Raw genomic sequence first — 24,058 nt, forward strand, 5'->3', positions numbered from 1 at the left:
CAAGAATGTTTGAGAAGTGGTTACATCGTGTTTGTGAGTGCGTAGGCGTAATTTGACATCTTAGTTAAATTTCATAATGCACAGTTTCATGAGTGCTAGAAGTGGCATTAACGTGTCAAATAGAATGGAACATTTTGTAGCAAAAATCGATGCCGTGAAATTATTTACGTATTTAAAAATCATTAACTATTTGATTTCAAAGCAAGATTAGCAATTATTGCGTTCTTTTTTTATAAAAATATTAAGCCCTTTTGATTTAGCAATAGGAACCGGAAAAGTTTCTAACGATATATTAATCTACTCAGTATTGTTATTATCAACTTCATTATTCCTATTGTCTTCTTTAACATCCTCGGCAAAATTCCCATTTTCTTCAACAGATTCTTGGGTGGTTGAAGTGGTTTCGTTAGAAAATGTAGTCGAAAGTTTGGCGATGTGTTGAACAGCCTTAAACCTGGTATGAGCGCGCATCTTTTCCACTTTCTTTTTCCACTGGAATGATTAAGAAATTGAACTGAGTAGTACTCAAATGTTCGAAATCGATAGTTAGTACGTTCCTACCAGTTATTTTGAAAGTGCAACAATAACGAGTTCTAGTTACTACGACTCTTACACCGAATGCTGGAACGGTGTGACTGTGACTGTTCATTTTGACAGAACGTTGTTGAGGTTATGTCATTTTGTGATTTTGTGAAGAAGGACAAAATCCGAAAGTTAATGGGTTTTGAAAAATATACGTGATATTTTGTCTTTTGAGTTAAAAAGTTACATTTAAAGCAACACGTTTTTATTGATGATTTGGTAAGTAAAATTCCTATCCAATTTGCCAGAATTTTGGATGATGGGGACGCTGTTGTATGTCTCAATTTTGAAGTTGAGCAATGAAATGTTTCCCTACGTTTATTTATCAAACATCCTCCCTAAACTACTAGCAGTACCCTGACATGTTCCCCTGGGGTGTAGATGATGGTCCTCTACCATGTGAGGAACCCCTTGTTTCTGGGGACAGCCTTCTGAGGTAATTTAGTACACATGTTTGAAGATTTTTCAAGTGCTGTCTGATATACATATTTCGGGGCGTTTCTAAGGTAATTCAAGATATTTCAACATTTTGTAGTATAAAAACTTGTCTCAGTTCAAGTTAAAAAACTTCCTGATTTGTTTCCCTTAAGTCTTTTAAAATCTATAATATATATAAGCTCACCCCTTCATCTCTTGAAGGCATTCCAGTCAAATACTCATTAATTCCAGTTTTTGCAGGGTCCAATATAGCCAAAACTGATACACATCCATCCACAGTTCCTAGAACTAGTGCATTTCCATCTGAGGTACTTTCAATTGCAGTCAACTCTGCCTGCACCCTGTAGTTTGCAATCATGTGTGCATCATCAGTCCTAAAAAACTCCATTTAACTTAAAGCTAAATTTTATTACCAATATACCTAAACACCCTTAAAGTTTTCCTACCGCTGTGATAGTACAAAACATATTCATCGGTTTTATTGAAAAGGCAAATAATTGTGAAGACTCCTTCTGCCACCTTAGGTATGTAGGTTTTTACAGTTGTGCCCTTTTTTAATTCTATGAGTTCTAAACCACCTCTGGAATATCCAGATATTTACTACATATAGTACTTATTTGGGTCTTACCTCTGAGGAGCATACAATCCATATTTTCCGTCCTTTGTGACATTACCACCCCACTTTGGAATGGACCTCAAATGTTTTTTGTTTCTTATGTCAATTATGGCTCCTTTATCAGCAGTCATTACAGCCACAAGATGTCCTTTATGGGGCATTGCCACTAATCCTACCACATCTTTAATCCCACATATTTTTAAAGGGATTCTCTGCACTAAATTGCCATTAAGGGCATTATGTGCTAAAATGCAATCCCTATTGGTTTTATCTGCAGCAGGAATAACCAAGTGTTGGTTGTCTGAAGTCATAACTGCCTCTCTGAAGGGTACTCCTGTGATGCTTCTTACTGGATATTCAAAGGTGTAAATCATTTGTCCACCTAATGTTAGGTGTAGATCATTACCTATTTTGAAAAAAGATTTATACTCACTGGGTACTTCTCTCACACATACTGTGGCAGTAGTTCTTAGAAAATCAGTCCCTGGTGGATTGCTGGGTTTGGATATTGCCAGTACTTTAGTGCCACCATCTATGAATGTTAGCTGCCTGATGCCCGGTTGTTCATCTTTGAAAACTACCTGTTGAGTTAAACGCAGCCAGAAAAGGATATTTCCTGTCTCTGCTGAAATTATGTATTTTCCATCTGGAGTTATGAGAGCATGGGTGACAATGGCCCCCAAAGGGCTGTCTGCCAATTTTGCTGTCAGTTTTCCTACCCTTAAATCCCATACTCCTACACAGTTGCGAGTTGCTGTAACTGCTAAACTGAGGTTGTCTGATAGGCTTGAGAAGTGGCAATTGTTAGTTATTGAGTTCAAAGTGTAAAAGGAAAATTACCTGATAGAATCTACTTGTAATTCATGCCGATCAATCACATGCACTTGCTCAAATATGTTGTTAATGTTCCACACTTTCACTGTTCGGTCTATTGAGGATGTCACAATACTGTTCCAGTTTCCCACAGTGAGAGGCTCTAGTTGGATTATGCGGGCAAAGTGGGCGTCTAAAATTTTTACTAATTTTTGCGTTTCAGTGCTCCACACATACAAGTTCTTCCTAGTGTATATTCTCGTGTTAGAAATTTAATTTTAAAATTAAAGAGAAGCATTTTACCTGACTCCTGCAATTGCATAGTTTTTATGCCCACTGAGCATAATAGAATTTGAATGCAACATTTTTGTAGTTATGTTGCGGGTGCCATATGGTAATGTCAGGACCACTGCCTGACCGTGATGTATGCAGTTATCTTCGTTGAAATCCCAGATGATGAATCCATTGCTTGTAGTCGCTATGTAAGCTAATAGTATGCTTTTCTGAGGTGATAGTCAAGGGAAGTTTTTTACCAAATAGGGCCTTATCATGCTGGTCAAGTCGCAGTTGTAAAACCACCTCAGTGTCTTCTTTGTCACTTTTCGGCAAATCACCCTGTTTTTCCCAAATCAACTTCGAGGGGTTATGGATGTATTTCGAAACTCTATAAAGACTTGGGGTGGTGCAAGCATACAGTACGGACTTGTCCCTTGTTAAGGCCATTGCACTAAAATCGATAAATGGTTTTTAATTTGAACACATTCTGTCTATCATACCTGTGAAAATCAAGAATCTTATACTCCCCATCCTTCGACTTAAAATAGATCTTCATCCTATCATCGTCTAAGGTACTTTTCCAAAAGACTATGCGATACTCAGATTTATTATCCCACTCCATCACTACAAACATGCATTGCAATTTTCAGTCATTTGCAAGATGTATTGAAAACATGCTTAATATAGGCCAACTCTCCTTCTCCAAAGGCCCAACAAAGTCCTCCTCCTTGTTACCCCTCATGTCGTATTTAACCCAGGAATCGGTCCCATAGATGAATAAGTTGTGGTTCAGCAAATATATGCCCAAAATGCTATTTCCCTCCTCCAGTGGGTTATCCACATTGACAAACTCGCTGGAGAGCATATTAAGGAGGATAGTCTAAAGGAGTAGTTCACGTGGTAATGATGGAGATGGAATCTCAAAAGAACCTAAAAATGTGGACCAGAAATACCTGGTTATTGTTGGTGTATGCGGCAGCCCATTTATTATCAGGACTAAGTACCAAATGTTGCATGATCCCCTCAATATTGGGATTAACATCCCTTGTCAAATCGCTGGTAGAAAGATCCCAAGTTATGAATCTATTAGATACTGACACGATGTATCGGTAGTCTGATGTGAGGCATATGGAGAACACTGCAAATTGGTGGCCTTCAAGGGAATACTAAAAACGCCTTCTATAATAATTGAAAATTCCCTATGAAAAACACCGGCGAACCTTTAAAGGGCCTCCTGGTGTATGGAGGCAGTGGTATAAAGGCAAAAGGGCGCAGTGCATTGGGCCCTTGAAGTCGCAATCATTCAGCAGCATTTTTATGTCTGGGTTAGGCCCCACTTCGGGAAGGAGACGTCCTATTAATTGAGGGGCGAGCATGTTGGGATAGGGACCCAGCACTGCGCCTCCTAAACGTAAGGCGTCAGCCACCAGCAATAACTCCCTGCAGCAATGTTCTTAGTTTTTTTTTAACGAAAAATGCACCATTACCTTTTCGAGTCCTTGTCCTCAATGTGTATGCACGCATCCTCATAATCTGATAGAACACTCTGCAAAGGGCAGCTGCAAAGTTTTGCATGCAGCCACTCATAGTTGAACAGAACATTCTCGTATAAGTCTGTAAACCTTCGGGATCTCACCAGGTGGAATGGAAGTTCACCAAACTATATGAAACACCCCCTAAACCTTAACCCTCAATTATCTCCTTTTTTCCTATACCTTTCTCAAGTTATATCTTGAAACGTTCCCATCCTTGGAATAGAACACCAAAGGTTGAACTGGGACTTTCCTATCTGCCACCCCTTCTTTGTCAGTTAAGTTAAATCTGTGCCTCTGGATTTCAGTATATTTGAAAGGTTTGGGCTTGCCTCCTCCCCAAATACCTAAAAAGTAATCTGCTATCATTGAATGGAAATATGTAGCCATGTTCATGTTCTTGAAGTAGCGTTCCTTCGCCGCGTCTCTAAATTGCCTGAAAGTCGAATATTGTCGGGCTTAATCAGAAAACATGCGTTTAAGGGTAGTACCTGTGGTACCAGTTCATGACGCTAACCCCATCAGCTTCCCTTTCAGAGAGGTAATTTGGTAAGTCATTTCTTATTCTGGTCCAGAGCAAAGGGGGAATTCGCCGGACAGGGGGAAGATGGTATTGATATACATCATCGAGAACTTTGTCATCAAGGGATATCAAATCCTCAAGCTCAGACTCGGATAGTCCGCTTTTGGCTGCCGTTATGTAAGCCAAGGCGTGGAAAACCAGAATTCTGCCATGCTGAAATATATGTTGGTCAAAAAAAATAGCATGTAATGACTCAAACCTGTTTTTCAATTCGCTCAAAGAGCATCATAATGGAGTCCATGACCGTGGAGGCCAGATGAGTGTCTTGGCTTTTAGTGTAGCTCCTCCATCTGCATATTTCTGCAAAAACCAACTTGACAAAAATTGGAAGACTGCACTTGTCTATGGCATTGGAAACAAGCCTCCATTGGTAGTTGGTCAAGTCTCGACAAGCTGTTTTCATCCACATTCTTCAAAAGAGGACGTTTTTTGGTCAATTTGGGGCATTACAATGGATATTACTTGATGACTTTCATGGCTAGCTCCTCACCCAGAGCCCTAACTTCCACAAAGTTTTCCTCAACGTCCACCATCCTCCTTAAAATGTGGTACTCTCGAGAAACCTCAGGGTTGGCTTCTTCTGAGGCGCAAGATACTATGATTTTGCAGTTCTTGGGGAGGCGCGTTGGTAACCATGAAACCTACTGAATTTATAAATTTTTGCTCTAAATTTTGGCGTTGGGGTACCTTGTTGGCATCGGCGGTTCCTGTGAGCTGATCAACAGAGTCCAAAAACAACAATAGAGGCTGCTCTTTGGAGGCTAGGGTGAGAAGCTGTTTGAAGTGTGCTGTTAGCGGAACTAGGTCGTCAGGAATAGTGTCAAACGGCAGCATGAAGTTGTATGAGATCTGAAATGATAATTTCTGTGTAGACAGACGGAATCCATGAGAATTGCGCCCACCTGCTGGCAAATGGAAATTAAAGTTGGAGTGAGAGCGCTGGAGTCTGGAGTGGTGCCCAAAAATCTGATTATGCTAATTGGCTTAGCTCCTTTGAACCAAGTAGTCGCGGACATGCCTGCAGATTTGGCAAGCAGCGAGGTCTTGCCACAGCCCCCTTCCCCATACAACACAAGAAGCTTGTCAGAATCTTCTGTCATGTATTGGTGTATGTGCTCCAGGCTCTCTTCTCTGCCGTAGAAGACTTTGACAGAATTGTTGCACGCGTGCAAGTGCTGCAATATTTCAGTGACAATTTGCCCTTGCGCACTGGAATCTTCCTTCCTCATGGCCCTATCTACCAACTTCACAATGTTCTTATAGAAGTGAGTGATGAAGTGTTTGAGGTACTCTTCATGGGTCTCAGTGTCTAAACCTTCCCTCCCTATCCATTCCACTGTGTACCTGAAAAGGGGTTGGCGTGATTGCAGCGATTCAGAATAGACAAAATGTACTTCTGGAAGTTGCTAGTTTCGATCTTGTTGGGCAGACGCACGTCTCTGAGGTCAGCCAGTAACTTGCACGACTCGGTGTCCAAGCTCCTGTTGATAATATCCACAAAAAGGGAGGCTTTCTTGAGATTCTGCAGGTTGATGTTATTGATCATCCTAATGTATGCCAGGCAGTGGTTCTTGGTGTTTTTCACGCTGAGTATGCCGTTGATTACTTCCCTTTCAGTCACTGACAGGATTAATTGCATTATCGGAGCATGTCGTATTCGAAATCACCACCCTTACCGGACATGAAGTAATTGTGCATGGCATCATTGTCCATTTTTCCTTGCTGGTACAAAGAGGCCGAAGCCTTACGAAACAACTTCTGAAACTTGCTCAGAGTATCCCACCACTTGGCTTGGTCTTCAGCTTGCAGTTTTGGGATCCTCTGTGAAGTCCTGGAGTCGATAAGTTAAATTACAACGGACTAAACAGTACCTTGTTGTTGAAGTTTATAAGAATGGATGATATGGGCTGCAACACCGAAATCGGCGGTACTGCGTTGCTGTCTTTTCGGTACCAGGTGTCAATTAGTATTACGTCGTGTCCAGTTGCGTGCAATTCATCCCTAATCAGTTGCAGCTCCGAAGATAGAATGTAGGTTGGGATGGGTCTGTAGCCATATTTCTGACCCAGGAATACCTGAAGAGGGATTTAGGTGAAAAGAAGCACATTACCGCACGCCGTGCGCCAATATCGAATGCGGTAATTTGCTTTACCATACAACATTAGTTCATTATTCTATAATCACTGCTAATTGAGTTCATGTAAAAGGTCGATCAATAGAGTATATTGATACTCGGTTATGATCGCCCTCACTTGGTTGCAAATTACAAGTTTCACCGGCAAGTTTCGCGAATTTCACTTCCGTACGGTAATGATCTGTTTATCACGTAATGTATTACCACGAAATTGGGGCCCATTGACAACCTTTGACAGTTCTGAATTTCCTTCATGCAAAGTTCAGTGGTCATGTGGTCATCTGTAGCCTCGTCTCGCACCCCCCACCGCATGTCCACCACCTAAAAGAATTGTTCAAATTAAAGCATCTGTCCAAGATACGATTCCGAGTAACGGAGCGAGGCAGAACTTGGGGTCGTTTCATTCGCGCTCCCCTAAGTTTCGGATGCGCACGACTTGTCCGCTCTAATTATGTACAGTACCGGCTTTAGGGGTGGCCAGTTGAGATTGGGTTACGGCCCAGGGCGGCCTACTGGAAACGCCGGCGAGCTTTTCTGCTCGGCGATTTTTCTTAGGAATAGGAGGGAGGTGATTACAAATTCGTCCAGGGCGTCAGCTTTACTAAGGGCGGTCCTGCTTATGAGCACTACTCAAAAATAGCGTTCTTAAGTTCAACCTTTTAGCATGATTTCAGTCCACATTTGGCAACTCATCACCGAATTCTTACTTCGGCCCCATAACTAAAGCGTTGCGAGTTGCCCTTGGAACGATTAGTGCCAGGGGATGGGGTGGCACGAAAGTTGACCTACAAATTCCGCGAATTGTTTAACTGATATGAAGTGAAATCGATCACGATTATAATGTCACCCAGATCTTCGTGGTCAATTCTCGTTTAAAAGGACGACCGAGATGCAGCCTCGACGGCTAATTAACACCATTAGGTGTTAAGGCGAAGAGAAATGAAAAAACATGGAAACGATGCGGAGGGAAGACTTAAAAAGTGGCGGTTTTAAGGGGCTTTACCCATGAATACCTTACTTGAAACTCTAAGCCATGTTTTTCCCTGCAATAGTCCTTGATTTTAGGGTAACATTTCGCCATCAAAGTATTTCTTTCCATTGTAGTGTCTGAAATAAGACTGACTCTCTAATCCAAAAATCTCAAGTTTGCTCTAAATAATTACCAGTGAACGTGGAACTAGTAAAAATCCTCACAATCTTGGAACTAACCGGCGGCAGGTTCTCCAAGGAACCTCCAAAAATCAAATCTATGGTTCTGTCGTCCATCTTTTACTCAAAATTTCACCATAACTCCAGTTAAACTGAATAGCTCTGCCAGCTACAGCGCGCCAAATTCTGGCAAAGATCGATCCCCACCTTCGTCCCTACTTTCGTCATGTGATCCAATGGGCTTTTCCTTAAAGCATTCTTTTGATTCCAGCTGTCGTTATGTGACCTCACTTGAGGGGTGAGAATATAAAAAAAAATGCAAGCCCAACCCACGACGAGTATGGAGGTGGCAGTGGACCCCCACACCACTCAAATGAACCAGTTTATGTCTTATATTAAGACTTTGGGTAATCCTGAGTGTAAGGACGACATTAAGCTGAAGGCTATCCAGGAGATCAGCAACAATTTTGAGGTAACGTGTAATAAATCCTTAAGGTTAAAATTCTAGATTGTTGCTCCACAGATGATATTAAGTTCCAATCACTACGGAACATTCCTGAAGCTCTCAATAAAGGTCTTCCTGAATATCCTTGAAGAAGGAAAGCCATACTTCATAGCGGAATTTAATATTCAGCAGGTAAAATCCCAGAATTGCTAGTTGCCATAGACCCAGCAAAATCGCCTTTCAGGTTCGTAAATTAATCCTAGAGATCCTCTACCGCCTACCCACAAATGACTACTTGCGCATATACATTCGACCAATCTTAAATCTGATGATGAAGCTCCTTGAAACAGATAACGAAGAAAATGTGCTAGTTTGCCTGAAAATCATCATAGAACTGCACAAAATCTACAAACCCCCGATCAACGGAGGCATCCACCGGTTCCTGCAATTTGTGAAGTCCATATACTCGAACTTGCCCGATCACATGCCAAAGATATTTGAGCCCAGGAACCCCATCAAAGTCAAAGACCTGCCAGAAGTGAACATAGAGGAGCTTTTACAGGAGACTTTCACAATAACAGGAATTCAGACAGAAAAAAGGAGCATGGACGGCACTTTGATCTCATATTATTTAATACCCAAGGCTGTGTTATCCTTGAAAGTGCTTCAGGAATTGCCCATAATAGTTGTCTTGATGTATCAGTTGTATAAGCAGGATGTGCATCAGGATGTCAGCGATTTTATACCCCTGATCGTGAAGACCATAACCCTGCAGCCAGCTATGGAGCAGATGCAGATGGATACGTTTAACAAAGAAATTTTTGTTGACTTCATGGGAGCTCAGATTAAGACTCTCAGCTTCATGGCCTATATCATCAAGAGCTACCTTGAAGTGGTAAGATCAAGCGCATCAAAGCTGAACTTGAAGTAATTTCTATGCATTAGGTGAAAACCCATTCTGATATGTTAGTGCAAGGGATGTTGGGCTTATTATCCCTCTGTCCAATGGAAGTTTCCCACTTAAGGAAGGAGCTGCTCATAGCCACAAGACACATATTAGCAACGGAACTTAGAAATAGTAGGTATTTTGTGTAACTGCTCAAACTTCTCTGTTGATAAGAGCGATTTTCAGAGTTTATTCCTCACATTGAAACCCTGTTTGATGAGGGAATGCTCATGGGTCGAGGTTGGACCAGCCAAGAAGCGTTGCGTGCTTTAGCTTACTCAACATTAGCAGATTTGGTGCATCACGTGAGGCAGCAATTGCCCATGTCAGAGTTAGTAAGATCTGTCCACCTTTTCGGGAGAAATCTCCAGGATGACAGTCTTCTATCCACCATACACACCATGTCTTGCAAGCTTCTGCTTAATTTAGTTGAGTGCATCAGACATAGGGCTGAGGCTGAAAACAGGTAGTTTGTATTATTGGCCATGGTTATTTAAACTCATATTTCAGTGGATGATTATTAAATATTTTGCTTGTTTCAGCAATGAGAGTAGGGATTTGCTGATGCGAATGCTGGAGGTTTTCGTGTTAAAATTCAAAACGGTTTCGAAAATCCACTTAGCGAGATTATTAAATAAGACTGAATCCAAAAAGCAAGATTTGCCGAGCCAAAGTGCAAATGCTGAGGTGAAAATTACTGGTTTATTTGAGGCGTCTTGTATAATTGAGGGTTTTTAGGATAAAACTGAGTTGGCAGATGGATTGGAGGGGTTAATACCGTCGCAACCAGGCGAGAAAGAGACGAAATCTCGGTTGGGAATCCAGCATAATACTGTGATTCCTTATGGAGTTGCTGAATGTAGGAGTATTGTTAAAACTTTAGTAAGTTTGTTGCACTATCACATAGAGTAATTTAGCATGCTGCGGTTTAGGGCGCGCGGCTCAGAAAAGAAGTAGCACCTTCGCTATATCACACATGCATGCGTCAACAAATGTTGCCCATACTTTCACGAGTCATCTCGGACCAAACCAATAAATATATTTCCTACATCTGACTAATAACTAAAAAATTCTTGAAGTTTAAAAATCCAGTAGCTGCCTATACTGCCTGCATTTAACTATTTTAATTTTTAAGATTTGTGGGGTGAAAACCATAACCTGGGTGTGTGTAAGCCGCAAAACAGCTTCTGGGCAAACCTTAGCCCAAGCTCGAATTCTTCAACCGCATGAGACCCTTATTTATGTCAGACTTGTCAAATGGGCCCTAAAGGCACTGGACGTTTACATGCTAAATATTGGGCCTGCATCGAAGGTACTGCATTAATATATCAATATTTCCTTACCAAACCTAATAATGAATATGTAGGTGGTGCAGAACGTAAAAGCCAAAGAGGAGAAAGAAGTTCTGGAGCATTTCACCAGTATATTCTCTATGATGAATCCCCTAACTTTTCAAGAAGTATTTTCAAGTTGCATTGAGTACTTAGTGGAACGAGTACATAAAGTAGTTATTAAATTCTGATGTTTTGGTCACTTCATTGACAAATGAAATTCCAGAACCCAGCGTTACAGACCATCCCCAATACACTACTTGCAAATCCTTCGACCAGCCCCATATTCGCAACTATATTAGTGGAGTATTTGCTTGAGCGTATGGAAGAAATGGGCACCAATATAGAACGAAGCAATCTTTACTTAAAACTCTTCAAATTGGTTTTTGGGAGCGTTTCTCTTTTTCCTCAAGAAAACGAGAATATGCTGAGACCTCATCTCCACCAGATTGTCAACAAGTGATTATTATTCTTCAACTGATTGTGCTTGAATAACATTTGTTAATTATTTAGATCTATGGAATATGCAATGTTGGCTGCTAAACCCCACAATTATTTTCTACTTTTGCGAGCGCTGTTTCGGTCGATAGGAGGAGGCAGCCATGACTTGTTGTATCAAGAGTTTTTGCCGCTGTTGCCTCAGCTGCTCGAAGGACTGAATCGGCTTCAGAGCGGGTTGCACAAGCAAGACATGAAAGACTTGTTTGTGGAGCTGTGTCTTACCGTTCCAGTGCGTTTGAGTTCGTTGCTACCGTATTTGCCCATGCTAATGGATCCTTTGGTAAGTGCCTGGCTTTTGAGTCGAAGAATTGATCACGGCCATTTCAAGAGTTTACCAATACTTTCTCGTAGGTATCTGCCCTAAATGGCTCACATACCTTAATAAGCCAGGGCCTGCGGACTTTAGAGCTATGCGTAGACAATCTGCAGCATGATTTCCTCTACGAACACATCCAGCCTGTCAGAGCTGAACTTATGCAAGCTTTATGGAAGTCCTTGAGAAGTAACGATCAGGTAATTTTTTGTGTATGTTTATTGTCGATGTTCCGTGCTTCATTGGAGGATTCCAGCTTGCTCAAGTTGCATTTAAAGTATTGGGTAAATTCGGCGGCGGCAATAGGAAAATGATGATCGAGCCTCAGAAGCTTGAATATGTCTGTTCAGACTTCGATCCGCCAGCGATTTTGGCCAGATTTGATCACTATGAAAAGACGGTTGAATTCCCAGTGGCTCAGGTAAAATTTTAACAGCAATTCCAGATTTTTGTAATTAATGTGGAGATTTAGGTGATGGAAACTGCCTTTAATGCGTTGAAGCAAAGCGCCACTGACCCGTTTTACCGCAAACAAGCTTGGGAGGTAATCAACTGCTACCTCACGGCCTCCAGAGACCTCAGCGATAGTAAACAGACACTGATAAATCTGTTCCTACATCCCAGCTTCCAAGAGGCGCCTACAATTCGCAATATTAAGGGTTCCAATTACATTTCCATACATAAATTGGCAAGAGATACCCATCAAATGGCCCTGACGGGTAGATATTTAAGGTTCAGGAGGTTTTTGTATAAATTTAACGATGTTCTTTTTAGGTATGATTATAGGAGCAGCAATTAAAGAGCTGCGGCAACCGGCAATGCAGACTTTCGTACTGCTTGTGCGGCATTACACGATGGTTGCTGTCGCGCAACAGTGTGGTGCCTTCGCGTACACTCCGGAACCTAATAAACAGATCGACTTGGATCCTTTAGTTTTAGTGGATGCTTTAACCGTCATTATGGGACATGAGGAGAGAGAGTTGTGCAAACCGGGACACATCGGATTGGTAAATAGGTGTTTTTAATTGTAATGACGTTAATTTATGTTTGTATTAATAGATGTTAATTGTCGATATGGCCACAACTTTGCTTGGCAGCAAAGAAATGGCGTGTCGGTTACCTCTGATCGAATATCTATCGGAGAAAATGTGCGGTTTGTGCTATGAACGAGCATGGTACGCCAAATTAGGTGGTTGTATTGCTATCAAGTTTATGTTTGAAAAGGTAACTATATTTAACTGAGAGATTAAGGTAATGGTTAGGTTAATAAAAAACAGATTTTGTTGGGCTTTTGTCCCTTGTTGTTTTGAAAATTGTTTCGTCTTCCCTCAAGAGGGCGAAAATAAGTTTGGTCCACCAAATTGTCAAGATGTGATTGTTACTGTTCCACTATTCCACAATTAGTTTTTATTTTATCATAAGTTTTCCACTATCTATTTTCAGTTTGAATGCTTGCTTTGCACTGCTTAACATTCGCTGAAATATATAAAATTCAAATGTTTACTTCTTATTATTTTTAAATTTGAACGGCGATATTTCGAGTATTGGAGCAATTGCAATAAATACGTCAAATTAAAACATCTCTATGAATTCTGTAAACTAGGTAGCTTAGTAAACGTGGTTTCGGTATCTCTTTTAGTTTTTAAGAGACGTAATTTTTGTAATATCGGTTTTGAAAGTCCAAATTAATATCCATCAAACTTCATTTCTAAATTTCCTTGCCCTCAACTAACCTGATTTCAGTGTGCGTTGAAATGGGTATACGAACACATGTTTACCTTCCTAAAAGCTCTGCTTTTCGTGATGATGGACCTAACCGGAGAAGTCTCCAGCGGCGCCCTTGACATGGCTCGCGAAAATCTACAAAAAATGCTCTTAGTACTGGTAACACCACCGCCGGAAGGCAGCGACAAGGAAACTAAATCGTTACAAGGGGACGCTTTGCAGAAAGTCACTCATGAACTCGTTCGGTATGCGTCATCTTTCCTTGATTTGAGCTGTAGTGTTAGTAAGTTATTGGAATTACAGACAAGTTACCAGTCCTCATAAAATGGTCCGGGAGCAGGCAATGGCAAGTTTGAGGTTACTGGCGAAAGAACAAAACAAGACGGTGACTGCAGTTATGGAACCGTTCAAAGGCGTTTTAGCCGACATGGTTCCACCTAAAAACCATCTCCTTATGCATCAACCTGCTATCGCTCAAATGGGGCTCATGGATGGTAAGCTGAGATATTATCTATAAATTGTTGGATATATGAAAACAAATTTCAGGTAGTATGTTTTGTAACACGTTGGAGCCCCGTCTCATCACAATCGACTTGGAAATCCACGAACATAACCTCTTTATCACCGATTTACTCTCTCTATGCAAGATGGACGATGCAAGGCTGAGCAGTTATTTCTGCTATAAATCAATATCAAATTTTGTCCCTCTACGTCAAAGTGCCTTGAGGGTGTTAGCTTCTTGCTACTATCTTGAAAAAGTCAGAGATCAGATATTTGATGTGCTATACAAAGCATTAGAGAAACCTAACGCGGAGCTGCAAGAAACCGCTTTTGAGTGCATGAAGAAATTCATTGCTGGGTATCCCATTCAGAAAGAGCTTTTCAATCCCACAGTGCGACCTTTATTGATGACGCTGGGGGATGAAAAAGTTACTTTAAATGGGTTTAAGATGTTGTCTTACTTGACTCAGCTATTCCCGAATGAATTTAACGAGAAGTTGTGCGATCAACTATATCAAATTCTAGAGAAATTGTTAGAAAAAATCACGGTAGCTTACAAAGCGGCTGCTGGTAAGTTTGACTTTTATATTTATATTGAAGGAATAACTTTTTTTTAAATTAGAATCTGGAGCTGTTAGTATAACCAAATCAGACAGCGAGCTGAAAATCGTCACGATTCTCAATATTTTTCATCAAACTCCCGCGGCTTCTAGTAAATTCGTATTAAAATTGACTCAGTTGATGATTCAAACGGAACAAGCTATGTACATAGGTCAGTTTTAAATATTATATTATGTTTAAGTACTTAAATTGGTGGGTTTTAGAGGCGAGCAGTCCATTTAGGGCTTCACTGATGAAGTTCCTGGCCAGGTACCCCTCTGAGACATTAACTATTTTAATGGACGATAATTTTATCAAGGAGAAGTGTTACAACCGATATTTGCAGTACCTGGTAACGCGGGACGATGGCAAAGTATTCAGGTAAGAAAAATTGTATGGATTTCTAATCCCATACTGGGAGACGCACTTTCCAGTCCAGATTTGAGCCTTTCAGTTTTTCAATTCGGATTTAATTCGGACAATTAATTAACAGCTCACATTGCGAGGTAAAGTCATGAAAATAATGGAACATGACACGAATGCCATTTTTAATATTTTTACTGACATTTTTGTATCAACGAACACCTCGTTTCATGAGCATAATAAATTCAACGTGCGACAAAATTTTATTTTAAGAACATTTCGGAAATATCGAACCCCTAACAAATTCTTTCTCTGATTACAGAGATCACATTCAAAACAACATGGTCAGACGTCTGATTATACTAGCGCAAGCCAACAGTGTCAGCAGAGATCTGGGTATTCAAGAAACAAACGAATGGCAGAAGAACGAGATGCAGTTTCAAAGCATCCGAATCATATCCTTGCTGATAAAATTCGATGATCAGTGGTTATCCACAAAACCAGATTTGATCGATGTTTTGAAGCAGATTTGGTGCGATGATACATATCTTGTTAGTAATTTTTTGTGAGCAAACGCAATTTTGTAATTTTGATATAAATTATTAGGAGAGGCATAAACATTTAGACCAAATGGATTACACTCATTGGAAAGAGCCAAAACTGCTAGTGAAGATACTTTTGCACTACTTTAGCCATGCCACCGATGACATCGATTTATTATTCCAGTTGCTACGTGCTCTTCTTGAGCGATTTATCCCTAACTTCCAAGTAAGTTTTGTTGTTTTCCGAATTCAAAGAAGAGTGTGTACTTAAAACATTTTATTGCAGTTTCTTAAAGATTTCCTGGATAATACTGTAGCGCAAGACTATACTATTGAGTGGAAGAGAACGGCCTTTTTCAGATTCGTGGAGATATTCCCTTCAAACCACTGGTCTCCAGAGCTAAAGGCGAAGGTAAAATTTCTTTATGGCGCTTCGTATTGTTCATCCACTTTTCCTAATACATATTTTACATTTTTAATAGTATGAGAGTTTGACAAGCAATTTAAGGTTTTACTTTACAGATAGTGCAGCTAATTCTTATACCATGCTTCTCGGTTAGTTTTGAACGTGGAGAAGGGAAGAAATTAATTGGAGAACCACTAATGCCTTATCAAGTGAGTAATTTAATTATGCTAATAGAATAACTGCGCAGCTCTCTCCAAAAAGTCTATATCAAAGCCAGATAGTCGACCGAACATGTTTTCAAAGATGAAAGAGTGTGACGTCATAGTTTGAACCCACCATAAGTTACAGTCTAGAAAATAAGAAGTGATCATGACATGATACATTACATTTCACTTGACGCTCATTTGGTTTAACAGGTCAACAAAGATAAAAGCTTGTGATATCATAGTTAATAGGGTTTTTTTTTTAAGTTTTCACCATAGTATCAAGATATTTCACTTAGCGTATATTTTGTAATAGTGATAGGAAATATTAAAAATACAGATATTGCATTCGCACACATAGCAAAAAACTTGTATATGACTCGTAAGCGAATGTCTCATGCATCCAATGTTAGAAAAATTACATTCCTAGTTGAATTTGATGCTATATATTTGTCATAACTGGAAAGAACCCTTAATTTAGAGACTTACAATGTTCACACACTGAATATGTTGCAGCAATACACGTTAATTTGCTTTATTAATTGACCGATGAAAAAAGTCTTTTCTGGGCTATGAGAGAATACCTTCCTGCTACTGCAGCTAATTTCTATTTAAAATTTACAGGACAACAACGACACAGTGGTTTCCGTATTCATCAACAAAATAATCGACCAAGTCAGCCCTTACCCTCAACCGGACTGCGTCCGTATTGCTCTTCTCCAGTTTTCCTGTTTGTTGGTGGAACAAGCCAGTCCACACATCCACGATCACGACTCCAACAACAAAGCGCAGGGCTTCAAGCTGAGACGGTTGATGACGTTTGCGTGGCCCTGTTTATCAGTGGAAAATTGTGTAGATCCCGCCACAAGATACCACGGACATCTGTTGCTGTCGCACATCATTGGCAAATTCGCCATCCACCGTAAAATTGTCCTGCAAGTTTTTCATTCCTTGTTGAAGGCCCATTTGGTGGACGCTAGAGTAGTCGTAAGGCAGGCTCTCGAAATCTTAACTCCTTCTATGCCTTTCCGCATGGAAAAGGGTAAGTTAAGTAAGTGGTGGTTGCTTTCTTGTGCCGGATCATCTTATTTGGTGATTTGTCAGGTCTATGCTATTTTCTAAAACAGGGATATTTCTCTAAATATTTCAGTGATCTTGCACAAAGTGATGTCTATTCGATGGATTTACCTCTTACCATATTGCTTACACTCCATAAATCCATTGAAAAAATATATATTTACATTATGTGCACTTATTCCTTTTCACCGGTGAATTCTTATCGATATTTATCATTTGATAGGCTATGATATGCTCACACATTGGACTAAGAAGATTCTAACGGACGAAGGACATTCTATGCAGCAGCTGTTTCATATATTGCAACTAGTAGTCAAACACTATAGGGTACGTATTCTTTTTTCACTTTCTTAAACTTGAAACTTTTTTTTATTTGAAGGTCTATTATCCCGTCCGCCATGATTTGGTCCAACACATGGTGAGTTCCATCCAAAGATTGGGCTTCAGCCCTACGTCCGGATTAGACCATCGGAAGTTAGCTGTTGAATTGGTCGAGGTGATAATTAAGTGGGAGCTCTGCGGAATTAAGGACGAAAGCTTGTCTCTAGAGGTGATTTACTCGCGTTATTCTGCATATGGGTGTAACTGAAATGATTATTTAGAACCAAGCTGTAGAGACTCCAATGCGGAGAACATTGGGAGATGATAGTTCTGATCAAGCGAGGAAAAAGATTGCCATAGCCTCTGCGTCAGGAGCAACGATGGCTGTACCGGTTAAAACAGATACTTCAGTTCCCGAGCATCTCGACAAGAGACATACGGACACTGTGCTGAATTTTTTGCTACGATTAGCTTGTCAGGTATGTTAAATACAGAAGCTTTAGAGAGTGTCAAAGTAAATATTTCAACGATGTATCTACTTCTCTCATTGCTGTAACAATGACCATTAAATTTAAATGATCAGATTATCAAATTTTTAGGAATTGGGCCAGCAGACTCCTGTTACTCCTGGTAACGCTAGCCCTGGAGAACTCCTCTCTCGCCGCTGTGTTATTCTACTGAAAAGCGCCCTGAAGCCGGAGCTCTGGCAAGTCCCCGTGGACCTCAGTTTAGGTTTCTTCAACAAAATATTAGTAACCGTCACCCAAGCTACTTTTAACATGTCGAGCGTGTCCACTGCCTTAGAGTTACTCACGTTTCTGTTGACTGTCTTAAAAAGGGAGCAAATATTGGACCAGTATAAGAACTTGCAGGATGGTTTGACGGCTTGCGCCTTATCATCAGACGAAAAAATCATTCAAATGACACACAATCTTCTCGTGAAATTGTTCTACCTTTTCCCCTTGGAAAGGGACAAAAAGATGGAACAGCTGGACGTTTTATATTCGAAAATAAATGAGGAAATCCTTAAAGGATTAAACACGTACGAAGAAAATAAATCTCCAGTTGGTAAGTAGACAGTTTGTTCGACAACTGCTGAGCCAATCGCCAGCATAATGCAAATTTTTATCCCAAAAACAAACTAACCAGATCTTAGGGCGCAGTTGACGAAAAAATGTAGTAACTAGCATATATCTCATTAAGTGATTAATAATCTCCACACTAAAATAAATTGAAAAATAAAATCTCCCACCCCCCACGACCATATGTCTTTGCGCATTCGGGTTGTGTATCTGTAAATTTTGCTCTGTTTGGGATAAAAATTAGCATTTTTGCCATCTTATAGGCTCATTTCATTTATCCGCAAATTTCAGTGGTTTATATTTCTTTCAAGCTCTCTTCGGGACCATCATGCTCTTAAAAGCGGCATGTGCAAACAAACCCACGTACCTGGACACGATGATCACGCCTTTCATGCGCGTTCTACATCGTTTGGCCAAAGAACATTTGCAGCCCCCTTCGCAAGAGTTCTCCGCCCGCACTGTGGACGTCCTGATCCTGTGCCTCGACTTGGTGAAAAACAGAGTGGACGCCATGGGCGTGGAAATGCGTAAAACCTTCATCGGTGCTATTTTGGTTGGGTTAATGGAGAAATCCCAAGATGTGAAAGTGATGAAGGCGATTACTAAGATGCTCGAAGAGTGGATGAAGTGCAAAACACCAAATCAAGCTCCGAGTGCTCGCGAGAAGTCAATTTTATTGGTGAAGCTCACGCAGTATGTGGAGAAGCGTTTTCCTGATGAGACGGAATTAAACGCGCAATTTTTGGAGTTAATTCACTATGTCTACACTGATGAGCACCTGAAGAATACCGAGTTAACATCGAAATTGGAGCCTGCGTTTTTGGCGGGTTTGCGGTGCACGCAGCCTCATATAAGAGCAAAATTCTTCAAGGTTTTCGACGAAAGTATGCGCAGGCGGTTGTATGACAGACTTTTGTATATAATTTGCTCCCAGAATTGGGAAGCAATTGGACAACATTATTGGATAAAACAGGCAATAGAGCTGTTATTGGTGACTGCAGCCCCTTCCATGGGAATAGAGATGGCTCACGAAAGCAGCATTCTACCCAGCATCACGTCAGTTATTAAACAGGAGAAATTGACCGAGTTCCAGAGAACTCATCCTGAGAATATTAAATTCTACGATTGTACTGAGACTAAAGACGAGGTTATTGACATGGATAAAGTGGAGTCGCAGCCCGATGAAAAACCTTTGAGCCGGGCAGAAACTATCACTAAAATGATAAATAAGCACTTCGAGTTTATTGAAGTTTCTCGCAATATCACTACCGAGCAGTTTTTGGTGGCGGCCGCTCAGTTGTGCCACATAGACGCGAACTTGGCAGAGAAGCTATGGCTGAGTTTATTTCCGCAATTCTGGCACATTTTAGAGGAAGACCAGAGGGGTGTCTTGGCCCAAGAAATGATCCCCTTCATTACATCCGGCACTCACATCATTCAAAAAGATTGCCAACCTAGTGCTATGAACACGTTCGTTGAAGGTTTGTTCAGGTGCAATCCGCAGATAAAAATGGCGGCTCCGACCATGAAATATCTAGGTAAGAGCCACAATCTTTGGCACAGAATGGCGCTGACCATGGAGCATCAAGCCTTTGAGCCCCCCGGTAAGGGTCCCAATGTCGCTAACTGCTACGAATTCGAAGGAGACCAGCCCAAGCAAAATGAGCTTCTAGACTCATTGGGAGACTTGTATAATCAAATGTGCGAGGAAGATCTGTGGGGGGGTTTATGGCAGAAACATGCCCATTACCGGGAGACAGCGATTGCTATTGCTTACGAGCAACACGGGTTCTTTGAACAAGCCCAGACTGCTTATGAAGCGGCAATGGCCAAACACAAGGCAGATGCGAGCGTAGGGCCAGTTCCAGCAGCGTATCAGCGGGAGATTTTGCTTTGGAGTAACCACTGGATTCGGTGTGCAAAAGAGCTGCAAATGTGGGACATTCTGACCGATTATGCAAAAAATGGAGTTTATGATCCGTTATTGCTGCTGGAAAGTGCCTGGCGAACCGGAAAGCCCAACTGGGAGTACATGAAAGAAGCCCTGGAAAATGTGGAATTTTGCTGCCCTAAGGAAATGGCCTGGAAGGTCACTTTATATGGAGGTTTTAGGTGCATTTGCCAGCCGGAGGAAAGCAACCCGTTGATGTATGTTGAGAGATACGTGGAGAGCTCCAGCGCCTTTTGCCTCAATGAGTGGCGACGCCTGCCTCACATAGTGAGCCACATACACTTACAGTATTTACAAGCAGCACAACAGATAATGGAGCTCCAAGAAGCTTACCAGATCCACAAGTGCTTGCTGCAGGGGGCTGCAAATCCCAACGCTTTGCACGACTTGAAAGCTATTGTGAAAACGTGGCGCAACCGATTGCCGGTGATCGCCGACGATTTAGTGCACTGGAGCGACATTTTCTCCTGGAGGCAGCTCCACTACCAGCTCATTGTGAAGTACCACGACCAGCATCGTGACACCACCATGGCAACAACGAAAATCGGCATATGGATGCACGCGTCCGCTCAGTCAATAATTCATTTCGGGAAGATCGCCCGCAAGCAGAAACTGGCGAATGTCTGCCTGGACTCCCTGAATAAAATTTATAGCATTCCCAGCGTTCCCGTGGTGGATTGCTACGAGAAGGTCCGGCAGCAGGTCAAGTGCTACTTGCAGATGGCTTCAATGAACAACAAGAATGAGCTTCAAGAGGGGCTGGAGGTTATAAATCACACGAAAATGCAATATTTCGGCAAAGACATGACAGCTGAGTTCTACGCTCTCAAGGGCATGATGTATCATCTGAGCGGCAAGTCCGACGATGCAAACAAGTCCTTTTCTGCAGCCATCCAAATGTTCGACACGTCAGTTAAAGCGTGGGCGCTTTATGGGGACTACTTAGAAAGCGTCTTCATCAAAGAACCGCGGCAGATCAGTCACGGGGTAGACGCAATGACCTGCTTCTTGCACGCCTGCTGCCACCAGAACGAAGCCAAAGGCCGCAAATACATCGCCAAGATCCTGTGGCTGCTCAGCTACGACGACGAGAAGAACAGCCTTATCGAGGTCTTAGACAAATACGCGGTGGGAGTGCCTCCGGTGTTGTGGCTACCATGGACCCCGCAGCTGCTCAACTGCCTTGTCCAATACAAAGGAAACGTAATATTAAACTTGCTGTGTCAGGCGGGTAGGATGTTCCCGCAAGCCGTCTATTTCCCCGTGAGACTTCTGTATTTAACCTTCAGAACGGCCACTGCTAGAAAAACCAACACAGTGCAGCAGCAGCAGGCCTCTCAGGAGGTGCATAAAGGCGATCAGAGTAGCCAGGACAGTGGGGCTTCAACTACAGGAGACACGGTAGAAGTCGCTTCGGTTAAAGCACCACCTGGCATGGTGCACTGTGTAAAGATCATGAACATGCTGCGGGGGATACACACGACTGTTCTCACGAGTTTAGAAGGGATCGCCGTTCAGATGGAGTGGTTCCGCGAGAACTGGTACGAAGAGGTACTGCGCCAGCTCCGCCAGGGTCTTACTAAATGCTACGCGATTGCCTTTGAGAACAGAGAATCCGTGAACGAAGCGAAAATAACTCCGCATTTGCTGAATTTCGTTAAAAAACTAATGTCGACCTTCGGGATCGGAGTTGAAAATATCTCCAGTTCGGTCAAATCCAGCGCATTCAATTCCGCTGCTTCGGAAAGTTTGGCCCGAAGGGCCGAAGCGACATACCAAGACCCAGTCTTCAAGGAGATGAAGGAGGAGTTTAAGAAGGACTTCGACTTCTCGCAGTCGAATTCAATGCGGCTCCACACGCTCATTTTCAAGCTGAAAAAGTGGATCAAAATCCTGGACAACAGGTCGAAGATGATGCTGCAGTCCTTCTTGATCGAGGAGAAGTGCAGGTTTTTGGCGAACTTTACCCTTAAAACTGCAGAAATTGAACTTCCAGGCGAGTTTTTGCTGCCCAAACACAATCATTACTATGTGAGAATTGCCAGGTTCATGCCCAGAGTGGATGTGGTGCAGAAACACAACGCCCCAGCTAGGAGGCTGTACATCAGAGGACACAACGGCAAGATTTACCCGTACTTAGTGGTTAATGGCTCGGGCCTGGCTGATTCCAGGAGAGAAGAGCGTGTTTTGCAAATGTTGCGAATGATGAACACGTTCTTGGGTAAACAAAAGGAGACCTCCAGGAGATTCTTGCATTTTACCGTACCACGAGTGGTGGCGGTCACGCAACAGATACGTCTTGTTGAGGACAATCCCGCCTCTATTTCCTATTTGGATGTGTTCAAGAAGAGATGCACCAAATTGGGGAAGCAAGGCATTGATCATGACGACCCCATTCAGTACTACTACGAGCGCTTAGCAGCAGTCCAGAGTCGGGGAGTGAAAGCTAGCCACCAGATCTACCGGGACATATTCAAAAACATTCAAGATAAAATGGTGCCCAGGGCCGTATTAAAGGATTGGGCGTTACAGACCTTCTCCTCAGCGACGGATTACTGGCATTTCAGGAAAATTTTCACGCTGCAGCTGGCGCTGGCCTGTTTTGCAGAATACGTCTTCCATTTGACCAGACTGAACCCTGACATGATGTATCTGCATCAAGACTCGGGACTAATGAACATCTCGTACTTTAAATTCGACGTGGATGACGGCACTGGTGAACTAGACCAAACCAGGCCAGTACCCTTCAGGCTCACCCCCAACATAATCGAGTACTTGGCTGCCATTGGCGTTAGTGGACCTCTCACGGCTTCCATGATAGCCACGGCAAGGTGCCTGGTCTACCCTAATTTTAAAGTCCTTAGCATTCTAAAGCCCATCTTGAGGGATGAAATGCTGCTATTCAAAGTAAAGAAATCGGAGGATGTTAACGTTAATAATCAGGAGAAGATGTCGGAGTCGGAGCAGATAATTAATATGGTGGGAAGAGCCATCACCTCCATTTCCAGCAGATTGTCCAGTTTGGCGCAGTTTGAGGGGACTGAGAGCAAAGTGGCCACTTTGGTAGCGGCAGCTAGCAGTCCTGATAATCTCTGTAGGATGGATCCTGCCTGGCATCCATGGCTATAAACCTTCAGATTCCAGAAACTGAGTATTTTCAGTTTTATTCCTATTGTGATTTTATGAGTGACTCGCAAATTTATTCTCGCGACTATTTTTCTAAGAGTTATGATCGTTCCATGTACTGATAAGTTTAGTGAGAGCAAAGCTTGTTAATAGTCAATATTGCAGCTTAAAGCATAGCTTTAAGTACTTAGTTTAAACGGTTTTAAGTATACACGTTCAGTCGAAGAGGTCTAATGAGAAGAGCTCGAAAAGTATTATTAAATCTTTGTATGTACAGTTTTGTAATATACCTTGTAAATATACATAATGTAAATGATCAATTTCGTTTTTGATTTGCCCTCTTGATTGACCATTTGTGTAATAGCGCAGCAATAGACGGTAGATAAAGCATTTAAATCAACGGTGTGTGGAAATATTAAAAATTAAAAAAAAAATTAATTTAAGTTTAATATTTAGTGATTATTAATACATTTTATCATTTACATGCTTCAATATCTAAGGG

General features: G+C 41.7%; 2 protein-coding genes across 3 annotated transcripts; one reads left to right on the top strand and one right to left on the bottom strand.

The window, feature by feature from the left end:
- Window positions 1-16: 16 nt before the first annotated feature.
- On the bottom strand, window positions 17-8,389 carry LOC136345148 (NACHT and WD repeat domain-containing protein 2). Its single transcript, XM_066293187.1, has 25 exons — window positions 8,138-8,389; window positions 7,993-8,081; window positions 7,179-7,295; window positions 6,712-6,915; window positions 6,517-6,661; window positions 6,235-6,460; window positions 5,743-6,184; window positions 5,528-5,689; window positions 5,303-5,481; window positions 5,040-5,250; window positions 4,749-4,993; window positions 4,441-4,693; window positions 4,213-4,385; window positions 3,946-4,165; window positions 3,679-3,891; window positions 3,404-3,605; window positions 3,226-3,349; window positions 2,983-3,176; window positions 2,753-2,927; window positions 2,477-2,695; window positions 2,070-2,422; window positions 1,649-2,018; window positions 1,442-1,600; window positions 1,205-1,394; window positions 17-492 (listed from the first exon to the last, which is right to left on the bottom strand). Exons 1-25 carry the CDS (start codon window positions 8,238-8,240, stop codon window positions 298-300), a joined length of 5,163 nt encoding a protein of 1,720 aa, XP_066149284.1. The 5' UTR covers window positions 8,241-8,389; the 3' UTR covers window positions 17-297.
- On the top strand, window positions 675-23,876 carry Nipped-A (Transcription-associated protein Nipped-A). Of its 2 annotated transcripts, none has more exons than XM_066293185.1 (32): window positions 675-801; window positions 8,395-8,595; window positions 8,647-8,760; window positions 8,813-9,463; window positions 9,514-9,646; window positions 9,701-9,983; window positions 10,057-10,201; window positions 10,253-10,396; window positions 10,650-10,826; window positions 10,881-11,018; window positions 11,072-11,304; window positions 11,359-11,626; window positions 11,698-11,859; window positions 11,916-12,080; window positions 12,132-12,378; window positions 12,434-12,666; window positions 12,719-12,883; window positions 13,403-13,629; window positions 13,688-13,878; window positions 13,931-14,455; window positions 14,508-14,657; window positions 14,710-14,866; window positions 15,171-15,399; window positions 15,455-15,616; window positions 15,677-15,802; window positions 15,913-16,005; window positions 16,624-17,041; window positions 17,300-17,403; window positions 17,456-17,626; window positions 17,679-17,876; window positions 17,997-18,465; window positions 18,791-23,876. In XM_066293185.1, the coding sequence occupies exons 2-32, from the start codon at window positions 8,440-8,442 to the stop codon at window positions 23,557-23,559; spliced, it is 11,403 nt and encodes a 3,800-aa protein (XP_066149282.1). In that variant the 5' UTR covers window positions 675-801; window positions 8,395-8,439; the 3' UTR covers window positions 23,560-23,876. The 2 variants fall into 2 exon arrangements, with proteins under 2 accessions (XP_066149282.1, XP_066149283.1); XM_066293186.1 differs by having other exon boundaries at window positions 9,701-9,980.
- The last annotated feature ends 182 nt before the right edge of the window (window positions 23,877-24,058 follow it).

Source organism: Euwallacea fornicatus, chromosome 18, assembly GCF_040115645.1.
Source record: "Euwallacea fornicatus isolate EFF26 chromosome 18, ASM4011564v1, whole genome shotgun sequence".
NCBI lineage: Eukaryota > Metazoa > Arthropoda > Insecta > Coleoptera > Curculionidae > Euwallacea > Euwallacea fornicatus.